The 23,721-nt window shown below is 33.1% G+C and overlaps 2 protein-coding genes across 4 annotated transcripts; one reads left to right on the plus strand and one right to left on the minus strand.

The window, feature by feature from the left end:
• Window positions 1-655: 655 nt before the first annotated feature.
• On the plus strand, window positions 656-23,170 carry LOC110999059 (GATA-type transcription factor sreA). Of its 2 annotated transcripts, none has more exons than XM_022267946.2 (9): window positions 656-1,007; window positions 1,602-1,754; window positions 10,882-11,607; window positions 13,092-13,200; window positions 14,289-14,416; window positions 18,497-18,628; window positions 19,155-19,395; window positions 19,742-19,917; window positions 20,219-23,170. In XM_022267946.2, the coding sequence occupies exons 1-9, from the start codon at window positions 855-857 to the stop codon at window positions 20,294-20,296; spliced, it is 1,896 nt and encodes a 631-aa protein (XP_022123638.2). In that variant the 5' UTR covers window positions 656-854; the 3' UTR covers window positions 20,297-23,170. The 2 variants fall into 2 exon arrangements, with proteins under 2 accessions (XP_022123638.2, XP_045487918.1); XM_045631962.1 differs by lacking the exon at window positions 656-1,007 and adding an exon at window positions 1,024-1,512.
• On the minus strand, window positions 1,880-15,620 carry LOC110999060 (carboxypeptidase N subunit 2-like). 2 transcript variants are annotated; one of them, XM_022267949.2, is made up of 8 exons: window positions 15,548-15,620; window positions 10,433-10,613; window positions 8,911-9,093; window positions 8,031-8,254; window positions 6,616-6,814; window positions 4,745-4,923; window positions 3,068-3,237; window positions 1,880-2,251 (listed from the first exon to the last, which is right to left on the minus strand). In XM_022267949.2, the coding sequence occupies exons 1-8, from the start codon at window positions 15,557-15,559 to the stop codon at window positions 1,972-1,974; spliced, it is 1,428 nt and encodes a 475-aa protein (XP_022123641.2). In that variant the 5' UTR covers window positions 15,560-15,620; the 3' UTR covers window positions 1,880-1,971. The 2 variants fall into 2 exon arrangements, with proteins under 2 accessions (XP_022123641.2, XP_022123640.2); XM_022267948.2 differs by lacking the exon at window positions 15,548-15,620 and adding an exon at window positions 10,681-10,822.
• Window positions 23,171-23,721: the final 551 nt, after the last annotated feature.

A 23,721-nucleotide genomic window follows, 5' to 3' on the forward strand; every position in this document is an offset into this window, starting at 1 on the left:
TATAAAACACAATTTATTGTATTATGTATTTAGATTAGTTATTCGCAAATCTTATAAACAATGAATTATGAATCAATTATCAAACCAATAGAACAGAAATTTTGATTTCGACTCCAAACTTGACAGCGGACATTTACTTAGATTGTCACTTGATGATTCCATTCTGTGATGACGATTGACGGATAACTGTAGAGTAAGATCGTTAACAGATCCCAAACTCAAGACTGTTATAAATTAAAATAGAAGCCATTGTCAATTTTTGTACACCTCAACTTGATTAATTATTGTTGCTGAATGACAATCGATACTCGTTAATTAACAAATAATTACTCACCCAAATAAATTTATGGCATACATTTCCAAAAATAATCTTTACAGATTGTTATCTTGTATACAGAAGAAGGAGCTGGAGAAAAGCGCCTAATACGGAGGCGCAGATTAAAAACGTTGTCTTAATCTTCATTATAAGATTTCATTCGACTTCATTATAAGAATAGGAAATGCATTAAAATTGTCGAGTAATATAAATTATCAGATTTTAATAATATTTTAAACATTAGGAAAGTGTGCTTTATTAAAACATAGAAATGTCAATTCTACGATACTAGCGACACGACGGCGCGCAGCGCAATAGTCAGCGTACCGTAAACAATGGTGTATTACTGAGCATGTGTGTGTGTATATGTGTGTAGCTTGCTCGTTTGGTTGACAATCGCGATGTGATGTATATCCTACATCATCGCACGCTGAGATATATTTTCAAGAAGTATTTTTAATTTATAAATTTATTAGGCGATTTCTTTCTAAATGTTTTCTTATGTTGTGAAAACTTTTCTCTGTTTTGATTTCTAAATATGTGTAACTTGCCGCCGAAGTTCCATTCAGTGTGTCGCCTTTGTTTATCATTCTGTGGCGATAATTGCAGTGATGTTAAACTTCCAATATTCGACCGTGATAAGGATAAATCACGACTTTCCGAGATGATAATGGCTTATCTATCGATAATGGTAAATATTTATACCTTAATAAGGTGTTTGGAATGCGAAAAGCCAAGTTTTTCTCATGTGAAAGTTTAGCATTAGCGTACAAGATTGTGGATACTGATAAGCGCCATTAACTTTCTCGCGGGTGTTGGGTATTTTCGCATTGTGATATCATGTTACGGCCCACGCGTCGAGTGCTCGGATGTATGACTAATGTCGTTCTTGGAAGTGATAGGCAAGGCGTGTGGCTGTTCGCTATATCAGTGACCGCGCGGTGATAACAAAGGAGCGCACGGAGATCATTGTATGAGATAGCTAGAGCGCTCCCCCTCGCACCCTTCACACCTACGTTTCTAATCACAGCTACAAGGATGCACACTCTCATTCCTTCCCTCTCACTAACTGCCTTCTATTTTCAGAGCTTATATTTACTAAATATAGAAGTTAAGTCCTATGGGGGACTGTTATTTATATATTGACATTTTCAGTTATTTCACAATTTTAGCAAGATTATCAGGTTTTCTATTATGTAATATATTAAATTCATTGCTTAATTCAACTCATAACAGATTATTTGGATTCTTTAAGAGGGAAATAATAACAATATTGCAATTTTAGGTTTCTCCAGAAGACATGTTGCCGCAGGTTGTATGTGGAAGTTGTGCAAACAAACTTGATGAGTTTCATACATTCAGGGAACTATCACATAAATCTGAAAGATTATTGGAACAATTTCTACACTATGCTAACTCACTATCAGGTCCTATAGAGGTATGTAAACGCAATATTGATAAAAAAAAATTTAATTCTAAAATAATTTTAATACTAGTATAATATTGCACGTAGTCTATACATTTTTTAATTTACAACTAATATTTTTAAATTAAATTTCACACTCTAAATCTTTAGCTTTTTATTTCTTTGTATATTAAATAGTAATTAAAGTTAAAATGGTTGTTAATATACTAGCAAACATCAGCCTTAAAAATCAAGCAAAGCTTGATTCAGAATTATTGATGTTTACATAGCGTATTGGCTGACTTAACTTCTTCTTGTAGAATGCTTTAGCAGCATTTACAATGATCCCACAAATCATTCCTATACCAACTACTGCTGCCACTCCTAAAATACTCCACAGTACATGTTTTGGCCTTAAATCAGTAATGGAGAATTGTTTCTTTGGTGCAAAGGTTGTGTCAAATGTAGGGCAAAATGATATAGTGATGTTTGTTATATAGGCTCCATTCAGTCTCATAGGTGCTGCACAACTGCAAAAAGTGAAAAAAATATGTAAAAAGTGCTGAAGTACATAAAAGAACTTTCTTATGTGTATCCTATTACTAGTAGTGCTCTTAAAATTATAAAAAAACTTAACTTAACATTAACACAGAGCATACAGAAAATAAATTATTTTAGTAAAGAATAAAAAATCAGTGGCTAGGTTTTTTAATAAAACATTGTTTTTTAATAAATTTTTAGTCACTACAAATTATTATTTAATTTGGTACTGCTTTTATAAATAGGGAGAAACATAATTGCTTTGCTTTTAATTTAACTGTTTACTGATGAGCATTTTTTAAAATATGAAGTGCTTTGCAAAAATTCTTTAAGACATTTTTGTTCATATTCTAGATCATAACAAGTTACTATGTAAATGGCTGTATACATATATTCTAGTATAGGATTATACATTATAAATCACACCTTGAATCGTCAGTTAGTACTTAGTTCTTACATGGTCTTTTATGCCATGAGGTAATTTATAAAATACAAATTTATTATGAGCCTTCTTAGATTATAATTTATTTAATTATGATTTAACACATAAAGTGCCAATAAATTCACACAAAAGTTATATTCCAACAGCCAACTTCAATTAAACTGTTCATATCACATTTAAATGAATTCTGTGAATTCAATGCATATAACTCAGTCTGGTTTTTAATTATAATTAAAAAATAGTAAAGAGGACAAAGACATGTAATTAAACTAAATTTTTTTTAAATCATGTTTTTCTATCCATAATGTCTTATACTATATTTATCATCTGTTTATTCTTATAGTGATCATTGAGTTGTACTTACAATGGTACTTTTCCCGGCTTGAACTTAGTACTTGCCTCCTGTTTAGTCACAATATTGGCCAAGTCACAGTTGCAAAGCCAGTTATTACCAGTCATACCTAACACCGCCAACCTGTTCCATGGCATAAGATCAGTTGATAGTTCACTCAAGTTGTTGTCATCGAGGTATACCTGGAATTTTTTTTAAGTTTATCTATGGACAGTTTGTGACTGATAAGACTTACATATTTGTGTTTGTAACAAAGGAGATGTAGATAATACAATACAGGTAGATGTGTATTATGAAGTTATATGTAGGCAATGTTAAGTTATATGCAGGTATTTTTAAAGATGTTTAAAATGATTTTTCACTTGGTTATCATTTTGATTACGATGTGTCATTATTATAAGTTACGTATGTATGCTAAAGTGAAATTTAGTTTTGATAGATTTTCTAGAAGTTGTTGGCTTAGTGGTTACATTTGCGGTTCTAACTCTGGGTTGTGCGTTCGAACTGTGAAGAAAAATATCGTAAATTACCAACAATTGTGTAAACCATGAACCGGCGATATTTATCGGGCCCTGTCTATAATTAAAACATCAATAAAACCGATTCTGTCCGTGCCATACTTATATCGTTCCTTCATAAAAAAAGTTTATCATACATATTTTATACATTTTTTTAATAAATTAGTTCTAACCAATTGTTTCATTGTTGACAATGTTGTCAATGTACTAGACGTTATGAAATATATTTTAGCAATATTCTAATTCTGAAACTTAGCAATCAACTGTTATCAAAACAAATATAAATGATTAATAAGCTAACCTAGTTTATTTGATGTTAAAGATTCACGAACTGGGCCAAACCGCGTTATTGCATTGCATACGCGAAATATTTTATCTAAAAATATTTTTAAACAAAACTGGTATTTGAAAATACAGATAAGGATTATGTTTATAAAAGCGACACGAATGTTGAAATTTGGAATTGCATTATCTTAATTACGTTTCACAACTATAGTCGTATAAATATTGTGTAGATTAGCTATTTATTAAGACTTTCTATGGACACAAAATAAAAGACAAATGTCACACGGAACATGTCTTTATTCCGGTAAAAAAAATTCACTTCCGTAATTCTAGATTCCTTGCTCAATTTTATTTATGTAGGAGTATTTACAAGTGAAAAGTATATATAAAAATAGTGACTAATCGAATTTAAAATGTTAAAATAAGCGTGTATTCGTGTGAATAATCTAGAAAGTATAAGGTCGGAACAACATGATTGGATATTATAATACATCCGTCTTGTTAGATAGATTAGATAGCTTGATTACGCTACACCGGCGCTAAGAGATGAAAGTGTTTGGGATTTACCGAAGCTTGGTCGAATATGATAAAATCTAAGGTAACTCTTAGTATTCAATATTGTATGTTTCTACGAAAAAGAAATAATTTAAATTATTGTAAAAAAATCCGTAAATATTCTCATATTATTCCGTTCGTCAGCTTCTGGCTTAACACAGAAAGCGGTTTCTTTTTTCAAAATTTACAATAGACTAAAATAATTTGTAATTGTGTTCTTAACTCTATATTCATTATTGACATGAGTTTCTTTATAAAGGAAATTCAAGAGCACGCTTAATCACTTTAGTCTATATCCTTAGTATCAAAATGTTTATTGTCTATAGCTTACCTCTTTCAAGGCCCATCTATCTTTAAGTCCCCTGAAAGCATTGTGACTAATGTACCGTAAATTCTTGTTGTGACAAAGATGCAGAACTCTTAGATTTTTTAACGGCGAGAATGTACTGCGTTTGACTTCCTCCAAGTATCGGTTTTCGCTTACTTCCAGTTCTAGCAAACTTGTCAATCCTGAAATATGCATTCACAAATGTTTATTGTTAAATAAAGTGGCTAGGCTAGGCTTTGGTCACGTGGCATTAAAAAAAAAACATGTTTGAACGGATCTCGAGTTAAGTATATTGATGACGGAGGCTCCAGAAATCGTGATGTCTCGCTAGCGTGTAAAATTAAGATGTGTTAACAAGTTTCCATGTCGGCTACGTTTACGCAATCGTATGATATATTATAGACTTATTTTTGTTCAAATAAGATTATTTATACGTCGGAGTAGTACTATTCTGCCCTCTGGCCCGCACTACTTGATCTACTTTAGATTGCTACTACAAAGTCTGGAGCTAAGCTCACTAAAACGCATATTCAAGTCTCGTTATCATTTGCTACAGTAGCTAACAGCAACAAATGTGGCTTTAAATAGCTGGTCATAAAAGAAAAATCAATTGGAAAAAACCAAATGTGGCTTATGAACGGGGTTTTAATGTATTATATGAAAAAAAAAAACAATAGCCGGTCGATTTCCATAGCAAAAGGTAAATAAATTATTTATTAACAACGAGAAATGAATACTTAAAGTGATGTTCATAGATTTAATCTATCGAACCGACAAACGATGACTAGTCGGAGAAGCAATCCGGATATATAGTAAACTTAACGAAATCTTGGTGATTCTATCGTTACTCACGTATATATATTGATAATAATAGTTATATCATAAAGTATTATGTTCGTATAAGCCGGTGTTCGGATTCAAGAGGACGTTTGTTTGCAAGGTCCTCGTGTTAGTAGCAATATAAAAATAAGATTATTTTGATTGCCAAAAAGACTATCAGAAAAGTGTTTGTATCTAATTATTATAAATTAATAGTTCTTTTGGTATATGTAGTGACAATTGTACTCCCAAATAGTTGTAGAATCGTTTCTCGATTATTATTTAAGAGAATTGGTATTAGTGGAAACTATTCAATAGCTATTTTCTATAAATTTATGCTCAATTCGTTATCGATTGATAAATGAAAGCACACTTCATTCCTATTTTATATATATAAATATATATATATAAAATAGGATTTTTTTGATGAGAATCAAACTAAGGTCCTCTAACATAGACATTCATACATGTGTTTATGTTTTAAATGCTTTAAGATTACTATGGAATCTTACTGTGTTAATGTCTGATATTTTACTTTCGTTTCGTAAGTGCTGACTTGTAGATAACTAATAGAAAGTTTGGCGATCTTCATTCAATTAGACTGCTTACGTAAAAGATGATTCGATTACAGATTATGCAAAATCAATATATAACTTATTTCTGGGTTTTGGAGCGAAAGTTATTGATGAAGAATTTACGTCAAATATACCTATCATAAATTTGGATGTTTCCATCATATTATAGATTCATTAAAGTTTTGGTATCTTATTAAATGCAAGTTCCTTTATATATATATATCTTAAAAGGTGGAGAAAATCGGGCTATAAATTATCTAAAAGCATAATAAAAAGTGGGTGTTATAAGCAAACATTTGTAAATCAAATGCATTAAAAAAAATATGTATTTTTATATTGGCGTATTCTTATGAATAACAAATCCAGTTTTATAGATACCAAAACATCCTTTTGTCGAATTTTTTAGAACTATAATTCCGGTGGCTTTTCACTATTTCCTTTCACAACAAAACAAACAACACAAAATATATGAGTACCTACCAATAAAACTGTCGTCGTTCAACTCGACAAGTGGGTTGTTGTTGAATGTGAGATATTGCAATGTGTTGCCAAGTAGACTTAGACTCTCTGGAACGTTTAGGAAAAGGTTTCCAGACAGGTCGATTTGTCTAAGGCTCACCAGACCTTTAAAGGCGTCCAATGGTATACTGTCAATGTCCGTCTTTGATAAGTCTAGGACCTGGAAGGCGATATAGGAATTATTTTTATTACAATTATATATTTTTATGACATGCTTGACAGCTTGGTCATCATCAAAATCAATCGCTATTAAGCCCCTTGTTGGCCTCACAATGTATCTCGTGCTTCGTGCGTCCGACTTCTAACACCTATTGTTTTGATGTCCCAGACAACTTCCACCATTACAGCCTCGGTTGACTATGTTTTTTATTGGCTGTGAGTTCAGTAAGGCCCTCCGGGTTCTATCGTTTGCCATTCGGTGCACATGTCCCAACGTGTAATTGAAATGTATGGAAGTTTTAATAAATCATAAATAGCTATATAAAAGTGATGAAAATGATGACGTCGAAAATGTTTTTAGAATCAAAACATCAAGGTGCGGTGCATGTGATAAGTAATCGTCGGAGAATGCGCGGCTTTTAACTCAATCAAAATAAAATGCACTGATAAAGAAGCACTGGCTTATTGCCAATGTTTATAAAATAGTGGCCGAGTTTTGTGATAAAATTTTGTAACGCCTGCGATGTGATATTTCAAAGGATTTAATTGTAAAGATACATTATTATATCAAACTCAAAATAACTTTATTCATATAGGTAGACACATAGAGGTACACTTATGAACTTCAACAGAAAATATGTGAAATTGATTCTAAATTAACTTGTACCAGTTCGCGAGTCAAAGGCGTAGAGCGGGTAAGAAGAACTGCCACTTTAATTAAGGAGAGTTAATTCACTTTTAAGGAGAGTTTTGAATTTGTTCAGTGATAATTCTCTAATTTGGCTTCGGAGTTTGTTGTAAAAACGAATACAATTTCCAAATAAAGAGTGGTATACTAATCAGTCGTTACAAAACATTTCGTCAAACAGGTCTTACAGATAACATCATACGAAAGGCTCGAACTGCTTAACGGATATAAACGTAAGGGTGAATTTTGCAAGCTTTTGCGTATTTAGTTTTAGTATGGAAAAGTTCATCATTCATCAAGGTCCATCTTCGCGTGCGCATTATATATATATTTTTAGATTATTTACAGAGTTTTTGAGTTTACTGCCAGTTCTTCTCTTCCGTTCTACGCCCCTGGTTTGCCCCTGGCAGTAAATGTAAATTCACAATTGATTAATTTTTGACGTTCATAAGTAGGTATACTTGTTTACCTGTATGAATAAAGATATTTTTGTTTTGTTTTAGAATTTCATTTTAATTAATTAATTTACCTCCAGTTTATTGGCGCTTGACAACGCTGACACAGTCACATGATCGAGAATCTCAATTGGATTGTTGTTAAGATAAAGTCGTGTTAAATTCGGCGTGTGCTGGAACAGGTATTTGTCCAATGAGTGGATCTCATTGAAGCCCAGGTTTAGAGTCTCGAGGGCTATGTCGCTGTAGATTCCGTTATTATAAGGGCCCTGGAAGATCTCGCTTCTTAACACCTCGCCTGGAATTATTTTTGAGTATGAAATTGTGTTACGTATAGCGAAAACTAACTGATATTGAAATGTATTTGCGCATCAATGTAATTTATGAAGATCGTTTAATTTAAAGAACGTCCAACGGCGGTACATTGTAACTTCAAATAGCAACCCACATTTTTGCAATTTCGATATAGTTATCCCATATCTATCCTCGGAGAGTATCTCATCAGCGCTATGTTATCGATCGTACAGAAAAAATAAAAGAGAGTGATAGAATACCGGAGCGGACAGCTTTTTTAATTTACTAAAATTATTAATTAAATGTATTGAATCATTTTTATTGAATTTTTCCCTTTGTAAATATTTACTACTAAAATATAGCCACAGATGAAATACATATTTTTTTTGTTCAAATGTCTATAAAAACTATTCAATATATTAAATTAAGTAATGCCTAATTTGGTTGTGTTGTGTGGTGGTGTAAGTGAGGGTATGGACGTGGAGTTGTGTATGTGGGGTATGATCATGATGCAGATGATTTTCGCTACGCTTAAACTAGTCAAGGCTTAAATATTGATAATTGTTGGCTCCGCGATACAAAACTGACTATACATTCTATCTTTCGCTGTAACTTTGGTATATATTTTTATTAATAAATAAAGATATCAATATACTTTACCTGAAATGTAATTGTTGCTAAGATCTAAGTAGACCATACGGTCGATATTTCTGAATGCGTCGTCCTCTATTTCAACAATTTTGTTTCCCTTGAAGCTGATTGCTATTCTATTACCCGGCACCGGGGCGAGGTGGGTCACGTTTGTTATACTATTGTTGAAGAACGTGATTAATACATGGCTTTCTGAAATAGATAGGTATTAGTTATTTTTGGTTACATAGTAATAGATAACGCAGAGTAGGTACGAGCTGTATATAAGCCCCAGTGAGTAACATGAGCAATGTTGGTCTAGTTGGTTCAGCGTGCGAGTCCCATCTCTGAGGTTGTAGGTTCGATCCCAGGCTGTGCACCAATTGACTTTCTTTCTGTGCGCATATTAAACATTCGCTCGGTGAATGATAACATCGTTAGTTGCACAATCATCCAAATTGCAAGCCATTGATTAATTAAAAAATCTACTATATAGAATTTAATGCACGTCTGTTTACGATGTTAACTTAAAATTCATATTTAAAGTTTTTTTATAGAACAGATATAAAAACAAACAGTGATACCGCCGCCCACTCAATTCCAAAGGGCTCGAGTGTGCTTTGCCGGCCTTTTCTTGAAGGTCTCTAAGTCGATTTGGTTTGGAAATTTTTCAGTGGGCAGCTGGTTCCACATATTTGTTGTGCGAGGCGAAAAATGCCTTAATAAAGTTGTGGAACGGCGGACGTCGAGGTGATACGCGTGGAATTTCGTATTCTGCCTCGATGTCCGACGAACAACTCCTCTGAACACTCTCCATAGTAAATGCGGTAAAAGATGCAGAGTGACCCCACATACGCAACGCCAAAGGATCAAGCCGCTCGGAGAGAGTTTCGTAATTAGTTTTGTCTTAGTATTTTGTACAATTTTTCCTAATATTTAACAGCTTACACTGTTTATAAGGAAGCCCGAAATGTTTTAGTAGACATAATTTATGATAGTTCTATCGCATGAAACACACGTAGAAAAAGAAGATCAGATAACTTCTATTTGACAAATAAATATATTACAGTTGGTTTAGCAATTACTCGTGCATTTATATAATCAATACCTAATGTTAGAAATGAGTAATCACCCTAATTAGACAATTACAATCCAAGTATTTTGTTCTTTATCAATTAATGCATAGATTATTTTTTTGTTTTGTATAATCAAACCCAATTTTCAATAGAAATGCGTCAGTACTATGTCGTTAAAGGTAAATGCGGGTTATTCTTTAATATTGTGCCTCATATTATAAAATGAACAAAGGAATACTTTAATATAAATATTTCACTTCAAATGTATGTATAAATGTGAAGATTGTATGTGCGCTTATTAGTTTTTGCGTCTATGTTTACGATTAACAACAAACAAGAGATATACAGAGGAATTGTGGAGTTATTTCTAATTATTTGTATCAGGTTTAGAACAGAATTTAATACGCCCTTGTATTCAACTAATATTTGCGAAGAACAAGTTTGTTAGGGGTTTAAAGACAAATATAGTACAGTACCTTTGTCACCAAGGCTCTCTAGGTTCTGAGGCCATTTGGGTACACTGTCGATATCCCTCCTTGAACAGTTTAACGTTAGATTGTTGCCATCTTGAAGAGAAACATCACAAGGACTCTTTCGGTCATTAGAGTCACTCTGGGCGTGAGCTGCGTAAACTAGAACACTTAATATCACTGACACCTACAACAAATTAACACGTAAAATCATGAACAATTATATCCTTAGGAAGGAAACGATATTTACTCACTCTAAATGTATTACGTAGAAAGTACATTTTCATTGAATTTAGGAATGACACTGTTCGCGCCCCATACAAAGATTTTATCTTATCACCTAGAGCCGACTGATATCATGAGATATCAAAAAGCCGCCACCCCATTGGTGAAACGTTTATTTGTGTTATCGTGTTTACATTAAGCATTAAACAAACATTGCTCTTTATTTTTAGGAGGTCCTCAGTATAACGGCCGACAAACTGGAAGAGATAATTAAGCCGTTGAACGATAATGAGTATGATCTAAAGAGTAAATATGCAGAAATCGGCTCGCCTGATTCAACCGAAGAGATGAAAAACTTAGAGAGCCGACAGGCGGCGGTAACACTGCTGCAAATAAAAAACTACGATCCAACGAAATATGTTGTCAAACCCGAGACGGAAGAGAACTCGAATATAATGTTCAAAACAGTGAGTCTACCGCCCTCCGATAGAGCGAGTGAGGTAATGCATTGTACAACAGTGATAGATATAATTAGCAAGGCTGTCGCGGTAGCACAGCGGGAAAACGAGGAATCACAGTATCCGACAAATTATGCGGGCGTTACTGACAAAACGCACGCGGCGTCCGAATATACTCAAGACTATGTTGACGAACAGTATGCCCAGAATACGCCCCAGAGTGTCACGAATCTACCCAATAACGAGGAGCACAGAGAGATGGACCTCTCACTGTACTCCTGTAAGACAGAGTACGATGGTGAACAGGGCAGGGAGCCCAATGCCTACACACATAGAACCAGTGATATTTCGCATAAGGACAAAATGCAACATTTCTATGCCAGAGCGTGCGTGAGGACAAAGCCGGCGAAGGAGAGTTCGGTGTATGAGGATTGTAGTCAAAGCAGTAGCGGCTCAGATCCGGACAGACTTCAGATGGACATATCGGAAGTGTCGCAGGTATGTTATTTTAATACTTATAATATAACTTGAATTTGAAAAATTCATGTTGTTCATATTTGTTTAGGATAAACAAATTGTAGCAAATACAAAAATATCAAAACCGTGCCGTCTCTACAACATACGACACAAGTGCAAAAAAACTAATTATAAAAATAATTAAACTATTTGGACTAACAAGTAAATGCGTACCTGATAAAAAATTGTCATTTGTATTTATAACACACACACACATACACTATGTATATAAGTCGAAGCCTGAGGCTCACTTATAACCTGCACTTGTCATTATGTGAATGTATGAATATAATGTAAACCTACTAACACTTAGATTTAAGTTATTAAGTTGTATTTACTAACATTGCTATGGAACCTTGTTTTCCGAAATAAACAATTAAATTAAAATTAAAGATTTCACATTTATATGGAGACAAAGATACACGTATTTACTATTTGTAGTCGGTTAACTGGATACTCGAGGAAATAATTTTTAACATTTTGTAAGTATATGGTAATGACCTTAGTAAATAATTACCACGTGATACCTATTTAAGTAATCTGTTTTTGTTATATGTTAGGTAACTGTTTTATTATTTGCTTTGAGTTATTTACGTATGTGTGGATTATATTTAAAGTCGAGTTTGCCTTCTCTTCTAACCTAAATCAATTATACATGAAGAATGGAGCTGGTCCATTATGGTTTATTTGATGCCGAGAAAAGAATGTGTGCTTTTATTAGTTTGTCTTAAAGTGAGAAACATCGGGCGGTAACTGGCTTAAAAAATGATTGTGAGTGTGTCAGGTACAAGTGGATCACCAACTTGCCTATTTCAATGCAAATGATCATGAATGATCATGTAATTAAACGTCTAGCTATTATAAAGCCCGTTTTCAATTTCAAATGTTGAATATAGTTTAGATTTGTGATATACTTTTTATCTTATCCTAACATTCTTCAATATAATTGATGGGAACCCGTTCACCGATAAACACTACACTAGCTTTTCCAAATATCTCTCTCATTCTTTCTCCTTCCGTATCTTGCTAATACTTGAATATCTTCTATCCAACTTTTTAAGGCTAAAAGTATGTACATTTTGTGACGTGATTTGTGTAATTGATGGTAATAGTCCAAAAAACTAGTCACGAAATTGACTACTAATGATACTCATTATCTTAATTCAATCAATTGTGCTTACTAAAACATTTTATATAATATTGTATAAAGCGTTTTGAATATAAAATCATGTCACCATTCCAGTCGGATTACGAATGTCTGTGCTTAAATTTTTTAGTTAGCCATGAATCATTGAGATTGCTGAATATGAATTGTTAGTATAGATTCCGTAAACTAGATAATGAAGATTAGTTAAGTTCCCTATTTTTATTTGTGTTTCCAAGAGTTCGACTTTTTTATTCTTTTATGTATCCGTTTTATTTATTTTTTTACTTGCAAGGACCAAAGACTTGTTTTTTTTTCCCAGGACGATCCAGAAGAAACACAATCTGTGCCGTCTGCGCAGTCATCGCCAAAACCACCACACGAAACGGAAGAAAAGGAGTCATTATGGCATGCTCTACATAAACAAAACGGTAACAAAATCATAGAATAAAATAATAATAGAATAAGAATAGTGAGAATGTTAAATCGAAAACGAGCGTTTGATGGTCAAATACGTAAGACTAGAGCCATTCGCTGTTGACCAATCACAATCAAACGAATCAAAACGCGTTCGTTTTACATTCCCAACCCGATTACTGGATATATCTATATCAATCAATCAATCAAAATTCATTTATTCGTCTAGATGCGTTTTAGGGCATGCTTATGAATGTCAAAAACGTTTACAAAATTCGCGAAATAGCAAAACTACGACATCCGTTCGCAAAACTACCAGGAGGCCTTGTTCTGAGAAGAACGGACAAGAAACTCAGCAAGTTTTACCCTCCCTCTTCATAACAATAATTCAAAGGAAAATGTCATATGTTAATGAATTGCTCTTCGTATGTCTCGTTAAAACTCGAGAATGCCTGGATCCATTTGGCTAATTATGATCTTGAAATATTTTTGGCAGTTCGGGGAAAGTTTAAACTGGAAATAAGTAAATAAAAATACTGAACTGTTCCTATAATATATTTTTAGAAATAAAAAAATGACCTTTGATTGTTTATATTTTTGATTGCTTCAGAAATGTGTGATTCATAACCTTAGAGGTCCGATCTTTTTGGACTGTTTCATAAAAATTGCTTTAGTTATGACGTAAATATATATATGTTTTAATTATTATGGTTCTTCCTATAGTTTTTTTGTTCATCTGTACGATACGATAAATGGATGCTTGCATGTAAAACCAACCTTAAAAATAATAAATAAAATGGCGTGTTCTGATCAGCTTACTGGTAGTACACTCAATATAAAACATATTTAATAATAAAAACTCTATTGATGACAGAAATATGGTTGTCATAAAACTCTATAACTACGTGTCCACACTAGGGAAGCCCCCGTGGATGACTAGATTCCATTTATTCTCGTAAATCTCTGAGTTGAGGTCATTGACCTTACAAAGGTCACGAACTCAATCAGCTGTTCATTACTAACAATTAGCGTATCGGCCTTACAACAGTGGATCTTTGTTATCATGGCATTTTTGTTTTATCATGGGGAAATATTACTTTAGGTCGTGGTGGTGAAACAACACAGCTTCTAAGGCGACTGATTAACAGTAAGCATACTGGCATGACGGTGTCACCTTTGAGGGGACTCGCTGTACCACTAACCCAAACACCCAACGGTACCGTTTCACCGGTGAGTATTTAATTTTATATTAAACAGTACTATTGGATTTACTTGAAATATACTAGAACTTTCTTTTGATAGCAGACAGCTTCCCAAGCGGTCCTCAACTCTGGAGGACATACGTACAATTTTTCCTTTTATGTGCGCATTTAAAACGAGCTAGTACAATTCTTTTAGAGTAAATTTCACGCGTACTGACATATGTCAGAATTCAATGTGTTTTTGATTAACAGAAGTCATAGTCTCGACTTCAGGCATTAGAATTGGGTCCTAAAATAACGAATATAGTAGAAACAGTTTACTTTGCCATCAAAAAAAAATATCCAATGTCTGAGGTCCCTCTTCAGTGTATTAGGTATATTATGTTTTCTTGGTTTTTAGATTTCGACTAAAACAATATCGAAAAAATATATTGACTAACCTAACCTAACCTAACCTAACCGAAATAAATTATATATATATTATTTTATATATTATTTATAAATGAAAATAAATTTTTATTTGTTTTCCTGTTAATTGAACAGAACTCTGATGCACTAACTGTCAAGCACTTATATATTAAAAAAATATCTTCCTCATAGAAACGAATATATATTATATTAAAATAATAAAATACTTATTAGTCTAATGTATTTCAATCTGGTAAGTTAATTTCATACCATCACTTTCACACCACAAAACAGAGACGAATTAGGAATTACTTTTAAATGTATTTAATAATTTTCATAGATTTGTTCCTTTCGTAAATGTTTGAACCTTTATTTAAGTTTTATGTATTCCATCTTTGGCTATCTTTTATGTTATATATAATTAATGTTGGCTGTAGGATTACTAAGCTACCTACTAGACTATACTACTACTACTGTATTTAGTTATGTGTCTTTTTGCTCCTACGGCGAGGCAAAGATCGTGAAAAAACCGGCATTTCTCAAAACTTAAAATCGATCTGCCTGATGGAAGGCTAATCTACATGACTACAAAATAAAGATCTGAGGCCTAGATCCATGTAGTTATGGATTATTATTGTTCATAAAAACTAAATCAGTGTTGATAAAATATCTTTCGTCTCTTTCTGTTCTTTTGCTCTTATACTTTGCTGAACTGAGACAGAATTCGTTTTATAATGTTTGAAAAACTTACGTTATAATTCATGTTCGGTTACAAAACTAAAATAACACGCAGATTATCACAAATTGCCTTTTCACACAACCGTTATAAACAAAATCTCGAGACATAGTAAGGATGCATACAACGTATCGTTGGAAAACAGATTTTCCTTGAGATGAAATATCTTATTTGTTTAAAGGTTTATTGTTCAAGCATTGATTGTTTAGACAAGGCCGCTTGCATGTTTCACTATATTTGCGTTGATTTTTCCATTTTGAATAAATTTAATAATATGTTTAATGTAACTGTAATTAAATAAATCATTAACAATAGTAAGATGAGCATAAATTATAGTCTACAGTCCAGAAAAGAAATAAAAATTCGTTATTTAGTAAGTTTAAGTTTTGTTTATTCTAAAGACGCGGTTAGCTGTGTATGTAGTCGTTGTAGCAAATGTTTCAAACTATTTTCTTTGTTTTTGTGTGAGTTAACTAATCATAAAAGTGTTGTGTTGGCCTAGAGGCGTCCGCGTGCGACTCTCAGCCCTGAGGTCATTTCGTTTTCCGACTGTGCACCATTGTATTTCCTGTATGTGCGCATTTAATACTCTCTCGTGGTGAAACATTGAGAAAACAGGCCTTATACCTAACGTGACCAGACGTCCCGTTTTCCCGTCCCGTGGGACGCAAAATTGTCCCGTTTTTAGAAACCACGCGAAAACTTGAGCTTTAGTGTATAAAAAGAACGTGTCAACAGTTTCATTCTCATTTGAAATCGTCACCAGCTCCACCAGCACCGTCAATAGTCATAAGGGAATGACGTCATAAGGAAATGAATTCAGAATGTATGGATAAACTTCCAAATAGCTATACAACACACATTAATAGGATAAAAGTTCCGAATAAGAAACTTCGCGTTTTATGACGAATATCTGACAGTCGTGAAACGCAACAATAGTGTTTATCCTACCAATAACTAATAAAAAGCTTATTTGGAACTTATCCGGACATTGTGAAGGAAATTTGTTATTTTGATAATATCTTAAACATTTTGGGTATAATAACCTATATTTTGTGATTCGTAACTATTTAGCAAACTTTATCTAAACAAATATCTTCCAAAAGTATTTTTTTTCATTGACTATTGATGGTCACCCTACTTATATCTAAAGAGTCGACTGCGTATGTCGGGCACAGAAGACTAAACCTATTTGCCTATTAGAAAAACAAATGATTACGCAACAGATACAGAAATTTGAGATCATAAGATTTGTTCTAACCTTGAAAGGTTATGGCGGTAACTTTTTTATATCTATGTATTATCCTTATTGTAACATTGAGAATCAATATTCTTATGTGTTCTGAAAGGTAAGGAGTCGATATTTGATAGGTGTTTTTGCATTTTGTATTGATTTTTCGATAAGCCTTGGAAGAAACTATGGTGGTATCAATTATGATTAAATAGTTGATTAAATTATGTAACTTAAAATGTTGCCTATACTTGAATATGCTATCGCACTTGTATTAATAAATCATGTGTAATAAATGTTATATTCACTTGAAATTCAGGACGCAGTGTCAACTTCCGAGTAATCTTAAGATTGCAAAAGATAAGGAAATCGCTTTATCAAGTCAGTTTGAATATATTCTTTGGTAATAAAACTAAAGGCTTAGTCAAACCTTTCACTTATAATCTTTTACAGGCAGACAGGGTTAAGGATTTTTGTATATATTTTAACTTAAAAATTAACTTGAAAACAATTTCCGTTATATTTCCTAAAACAACGAATGCAATATATTGTTTTAAAAAACCGACAATCTACTCGCGCTCACGTGTAAGTTAAGCCTATTTACAAAATTTTTCGTAGGCTTTGTGCGACTTTCGTATATAAACAAACATGTGTCTAATCTATCTATCTATCATGTGTATAGTCTTATCCTATGATTACGTTACATACTCGTAGCGCGTTGACGATTTACGTAGATTACGTAGCTAGAGTATTTTTTTTTGTATATAAAACAATACATATTGGTTTCATTTAGTACTTAGCTTTTTATTCCATATGTTGTAATGATCTATAAAGGTAGGTTAAGTAAAATAATTATTAGCGAAACGAAGTGTTCAGGGCAGCTTATATTCGATTTGAAAATCATTATTTAAAGATAAATGAATTATTCCTGACTATTCGATTGGGTGTCAATTGGAGTTACTCGATCAATTAAAGGGGCGCAGTCGCCTACTAGTCAAAGGTTAGAAGCATTAAGAAAATGTATTTTCATATGTATTCTTCTCCTATATAAAGTTTTCTTAGTTTTCATGTTAAACAATATTTTTATGGACAACTCTAGATTATATCATGTTACAACATAATGCACACACAATATGTAGTAACGATAAAGATAGTATGTTGCGACACAAATATTTTTATTTCTTATCTATTTAAAAATAACAAAACAATCTAACCATGGTGGATATATACGAGGAGCATACAAAACAAAGCAATACAAAATGACTAATGTAAAAAATAATTTATGATTATTATTTTTATTTATACGAAAAATAAATACGTTAAAATAAAATAATCTGTAGGTGTGGTGTGTTTTGCCTAAGATAAAATAAATAGAATTAATGTATGATTATTCAAGAAACAAGATAGTAAATATGATTGTATTGTATCTTGTTTTGATGAAAAAACTAGACTTAAACTTAAACTAAACTTCTTTTAGATTTACTACAATTTTTTATTACAAGAGAGTATTTGACCATATGTTTTGGCAACAATTATAAATAACTTAACTGTTCTTACATTCATTTATTTATATAAGTTCTAAAAAGTGTAGGCATAAAATTATACTTACCGACGCCAGCGGATATCACGCGCCCGGTTGGGGTTATGCTAGTATTTTTTTCTGAGTGTATGACCTATCCATGTCCAGCTAAATAATATATATATAAAATAATATATTTTTGTAAATAATTCAGAACGGTGAATGGCCGAGTCCTGGTCGTGGTAACATGGGCGCAGGTGGAACAGCGAGAAGGAAACAGAGTTGTCCAGCACGAGCACAGCCCTTGCAGGATCAACATCCCACTTGGCCAACTAACACTGATAATGTATGAACTATGAATTCTTTTAAATTAGCCTGCGACTCTCATTCGGTTGTACGATCGAGCCATGGCTGTGCACCAATGGCTCGAATGGTGAAGATAAACATCGTACAACCGGCTTGCCTTAGACACAAAAAGTGACTGGGGCCCAGGCCTAAAAAGGCCACTCATTCATTTAATACGAGGTTCTCATTTTCCATTGGGAGTTACAAAGTTTCAGTGCTATTGGAACTAATATATAAACTAGTGCGTCTAAACGTTTTTTGGTCCCTTTCTAAAATTCTTATGATAATTATATACATAACACTTATTTTTAAAATTAAAAATTGAATTGAATTAAAAATCGCTTTAATAATCAGTTTTAGGAAGAGATCAATAAGAAACTGTCAACGAAACAGTAAGTTAGTTTTTTTATATAATTCTTTCCGTTTTGTGTGGTTTTGAACCTAGTCTAAATTAACCTTCAGAAACCGCACACAAAACTATTGAATATGATACCTAATACTGGAAAAAACATTTTATCTATCTACAGGAAGCAACAGACACGTCAAACTCACATCGTAATCCATCACAGCGCTTTGAGCTCTCCTGCACCAATTGTGGTACACACACGACCACCATTTGGCGTCGCGATGCCAGAGGCGAAATGGTGTGTAACGCGTGCGGATTGTATTACAAACTCCATGGAGTTCCACGACCTACCGCAATGCGACGGGACACCATACACACTAGACGCCGTCGTCCCAGACATGAAGCAAAGTCTTCTCGATCTAGTGAGTATATTGTTTACAAAAAAATATTTAAAAATAGAACGCTAATTTACTGCAGGTAATTGTTAAATTTTTAAAAATAGAATGTTAGTCCGGCAGCAATTATTGTTTAGTTTAAATAGGAAGTACTCATCGTAAGTCTACTTTGAGTGATTTTTTGTTTTAAAATTAGAATGCGGTAGAGATATTTAGATTTTAGAATACAAAACTGGAACGGAAAATATTACATCGATATGGATAATTTTATTTCCTTTCGACTTATTCACACGAAGCATCATAGACATCAATCATCATCATATTATCTAGTTAAGTTTGAGAAGTAAAGTAAAATTTAAATTACTAATTTCAGGGCGACGAGGAGTGACCGGCGCCAGTACCGAGGTCCCTGAGAGTAGTGAACCAGCTGGTGGGGCACCAGGGGCTCCACCATCAGAAGGGGCAGAAGAGGCAGTATTGGCAGCGCTTCGTAGGCAATTGCAGCCGCACCTCTTAGCCGCCTTACATGCGCGCACTCGACCAGCACAGGTTTTTGTTATTTTATAAATAAATATTGTCTTAATTTTAACAACAAATTCCAGTTGCACCATATTTACTAAAGTACACATGAGTCTTTTTTATTACAGCTTAAACATTATTTGACTGAAAGAGATGAAAGAGAGAGAAAAGTTTTTAACAAAGTATAACGTTTAAATAAATATTATATGATTAAAATGATTAGGCATATGAAAAATTTCAAACATTCATTCATCTATTATAATATAATATTATAAAATTTAACTATTTTTTGATAACATACCGAAACTAAATCCTTATATTTTTTTTTCAGATGGGCCGCAGTATGCCAGAGTATGACGAAGCGCCACTGAACCTAGTGGCAAATCACGTGGCTGAAGAAACGCATTGACCGCTCACGTAATCTTTCCGCACCCGTGTACAAACGGCCAGTTACTCATACCATAGACTGTTTATATTTGGAACCTTTTTAAAGGGCCGTACATTTTTTCTTTACGGCCAGGGATAAAAAAAAATCTATATGATATTTCGTTTTTTAAAGCTGTTATCTGTGGTCCATCCCGCCTTTTAATAGCCAATAGTGTTATTATATTTAAGCATAGAATATATACAATCGGAATGATAATCTGTGGTCGAGAACATTCAAAATTCGAACGCCCTTTAAAAATAGTCCAAGTATAAACATGATTATTTTAGTAGATCTGATATAAAATCTTTTTTGTTTAATAACCTTTTTAATGAGGTATATATTTTTATGAATGTTCCCATTCGTTTTATACCAGTAGTGAGTTAAGGCCAGTGTAAGACTATGAAGATCTAAAAGTACTTAAATTTGAAATTATTCCTACATCAAAGTAATAGTATTCTGGTTAAATATATACTAAATATTTTTGTACATAAGGAGTATTATCAATAGTTATTTTTTACCAAAATTCAAATTTAAGTACTAATTGATGATGATTATCTGAAAATTATGACAATGAAGTATTAATTAAACAGGGCATTATTAAAGGCAAATTAAATTGTCTTTTATATGGGCAGTAAAAGTATTTTGAAAATACGACACTATTCGAACCTGGCTGAGGGGTACATTGTCAAGATCCTTACAAATACATGCTCGGAGTTATCTATAAAGACAAATAAAAGGCTTGATTGTACTCGCTTGTTCAGGTTGGATTCGTCAAAAGGTCGTTGACCTTTTGCATATTGAGAATTTATTGCATTTGCAAATGAAAATTATTTTTCCGAATTCCTCATGTGATGAGTGACGAATGAATTTTGAGATTATTTGGTGAAATCGGTTAGGGCCGAAGTCTGCCTTGCCTTTGCTCTCTTTCCTTTGAAATTATTACGGTTACCTATTGCAGGAAGCAAGTATTCATATAGATTTAAGTTGTATTGTATATTGTTTCTTACCTAGAGTAGTGTTTTTTTTATATATAATTTATTTTTGCCCCGATTTCGGTCAGTATTCGAATCTCAATTGAGAATGTGGTTTTTAAAGCAATAAACTTTTCGAATATAAATAATTAGATATAGAATCTCTTTGGAGCAATATTACCATAATTTCTCTAGAATAGGGTTTATATTCCGTGTTAAAATCGAAGTTAGAAATAATCTGGTTAAAACCAAATCGTGGCATTATAACCTCATGGTCAGTTTTGAGCATTTAAAGAGATTTCCGTTGTGGGCTGTTTTTCGTATTTACCGTCCTACTTAACGCCTCTACTTAATTTAGTTATAATTTATTTTACGATCACCCCACGGGCCAGTAGAACAGTCTCTGAGACATTGTGATATCGCTTTGTGCTTCTCTATACGTAATTTCTTTGCAGGATCGTCTATCGTATTTTTAAAAGCTTTAAAATTTTTGAGATTATCTACCCTCGGATTGGGATATTCCTAGTACTTAGAATTGTTTTATACTTTTGACAATAAATATGCTCTCTTTGAAGCTCTCTTGATTCCGAGTTATATTGAAAATTATTTTAAGTAGTGTTTAGGTAACGCAAGCAACATTTTTCACTAACATTGCTGTTCGCAGTAGTGATACAGTATTATTTTATATCATTATTCTGTACATTGTTATTATAAGTCCTGTCTAGACCTCACTAGATCAAATTCCGTTCGTGCAGCTATTTTCGATCTTCCAATTGGTTATTTATTATTGTTTAGGTTAATTTATTACGGTTTATTGGTATAACGTGTTAAGTTACTAACGTACCGGTTGTGTAGTGTGCGCTTTCGAACTAACAAAAGTGTGTTTGAGAGAATGGAGCTTCGTCTTATAATTTATGCTGAAATATTGTGATGCAGTGCCGTGGCAATCGTATACTGGACCCATTTCTTCTATATAATTGGTTTGTCTATGAATTTGGGTGTTGAAGGATGATTCTTGCCCTGTACAAAAATTCAAAAGAAGATTGAATTTTGTTGAGGAGTTATTTTTTTGGTTGTATGGTAACCCTTTTCTGTTTTGTCAATGTTGCGTCACTGTATATATTCTTGATGTTAAATTCCATTTAACGTTCGCAGCAATTAAGACTGAAAGCAAAAGTCTCTGATTTTTTTCCATTCAATGTGAATCGTAAAAGTATTGTAACCGAAATGTGATATGTGTTGTAGAATGTATTTCCCGAAAAGCAATAAATTTGTGATAATATGTAGAGATGGGCATTTTTGTACGCCTCCTTTGAGAGTACACTGCATAATATTAGATGTCAATTAATCTTTTACTGCGCGGTCGGTTACAACTGAGGTATATAAAAACTTGTTAAGTCGACCCTAAGTCAATATTAATTACAACCCAACAAAATTTATTGTTTTTAATGAATTTTTATGTCATAAAGTACTATTAAGATTTCTATAATATTGGTCATTTAAAGTATACAAGAGCTCAGTTGTGCGCAGTAAGAATCAATTCCAAGTCAATTTAAATTATAAGAATTTTCGTTGTAGATTTCTCACCTTTACTGTTACTAACATTAACGTCTCAAATTATGTATTAAGAGGTATTATTATTGTATAAATACTCTTTAATTAAGCTTATGGACCATTTGTTGTTTGAATTTAAAGTTTCAGCATAAATTATCGGTATAATATTATACCAGAAACATTTTCGTCGGAATACTCATGAGACATTATTATTGTTGTATAGATGATAAATAATGTGACTTACGCAGGGATGGATACTTAAATTATTAAAACTGATATATTGGCTATGTAGTGAGTAGAATATTTTTTTACAAATAAATTATAGCAGCTATGTCTAGTGTTTTTTATTTCTCAAAACCTTGAATCCTTACAAGTAAAAACAACTATCAGTGTCTAAAAGATATACTTTGTCTACGCTTTGTTTTTGTGACAGCGTGGATGTGGATATGCTAGCATTTTTATTAATAATGGCTGTCACTAACGTACTAATTTCTGCTTTTGAAAGGTATGCAAAAATACCTTATTGTTGTACATGGTTGCAGCTCCTTATCAATATTGTGTAAATCAAATAACTTTGCGATGAAAATGAGTGGTGGAGTTTATTAATAGTTCTTCTCTACCGTTCTACGCCCTTCATTTGAGGACTGGCAGTGAATGTAAAATAAGGCCTGGCGCACACTGTCGGAAACAATGTCGTGTCATGCTGCAACGTTCTTAGGGATGACGAGTGTTCTGAGCATGTCGCACCGTCCTAGGTATCCCCGAGTGTTGCCTCGGCGTGGCGGGCGACGGCGGACCGAAGGATCACGAAGCAGCCACAAAGCTGCCGATACAGTAGTCTCAAGCTTACCGAAGCGATATATTCGTTACTACGATCATATA

This window comes from Pieris rapae, chromosome 17 (assembly GCF_905147795.1).
Source record: "Pieris rapae chromosome 17, ilPieRapa1.1, whole genome shotgun sequence".
Classification (NCBI taxonomy): Eukaryota; Metazoa; Arthropoda; class Insecta; order Lepidoptera; family Pieridae; genus Pieris; species Pieris rapae.

Bases quoted from the DNA above. Each gene is read 5' to 3' on its own strand.
- LOC110999059 (XM_022267946.2), top strand. From the start codon at position 855: ATGTGTAACTTGCCGCCGAAGTTCCATTCAGTGTGTCGCCTTTGTTTA. The intron at 1,755-10,881 runs GTATGTAAACGC...CTTTATTTTTAG, and splicing joins CACTATCAGGTCCTATAGAG to GAGGTCCTCAGTATAACGGC. The intron at 19,918-20,218 runs GTTTTTGTTATT...TTTTTTTTTCAG, and splicing joins CGCGCACTCGACCAGCACAG to ATGGGCCGCAGTATGCCAGA.
- LOC110999060 (XM_022267948.2), bottom strand. From the start codon at position 10,713: ATGAAAATGTACTTTCTACGTAATACATTTAGA. The intron at 10,614-10,680 runs GTGAGTAAATAT...AATTTGTTGTAG, and splicing joins TTCTACGTAATACATTTAGA to GTGTCAGTGATATTAAGTGT. The intron at 8,255-8,910 runs GTAAAGTATATT...AAATAATTCCAG, and splicing joins TAGCAACAATTACATTTCAG to GCGAGGTGTTAAGAAGCGAG.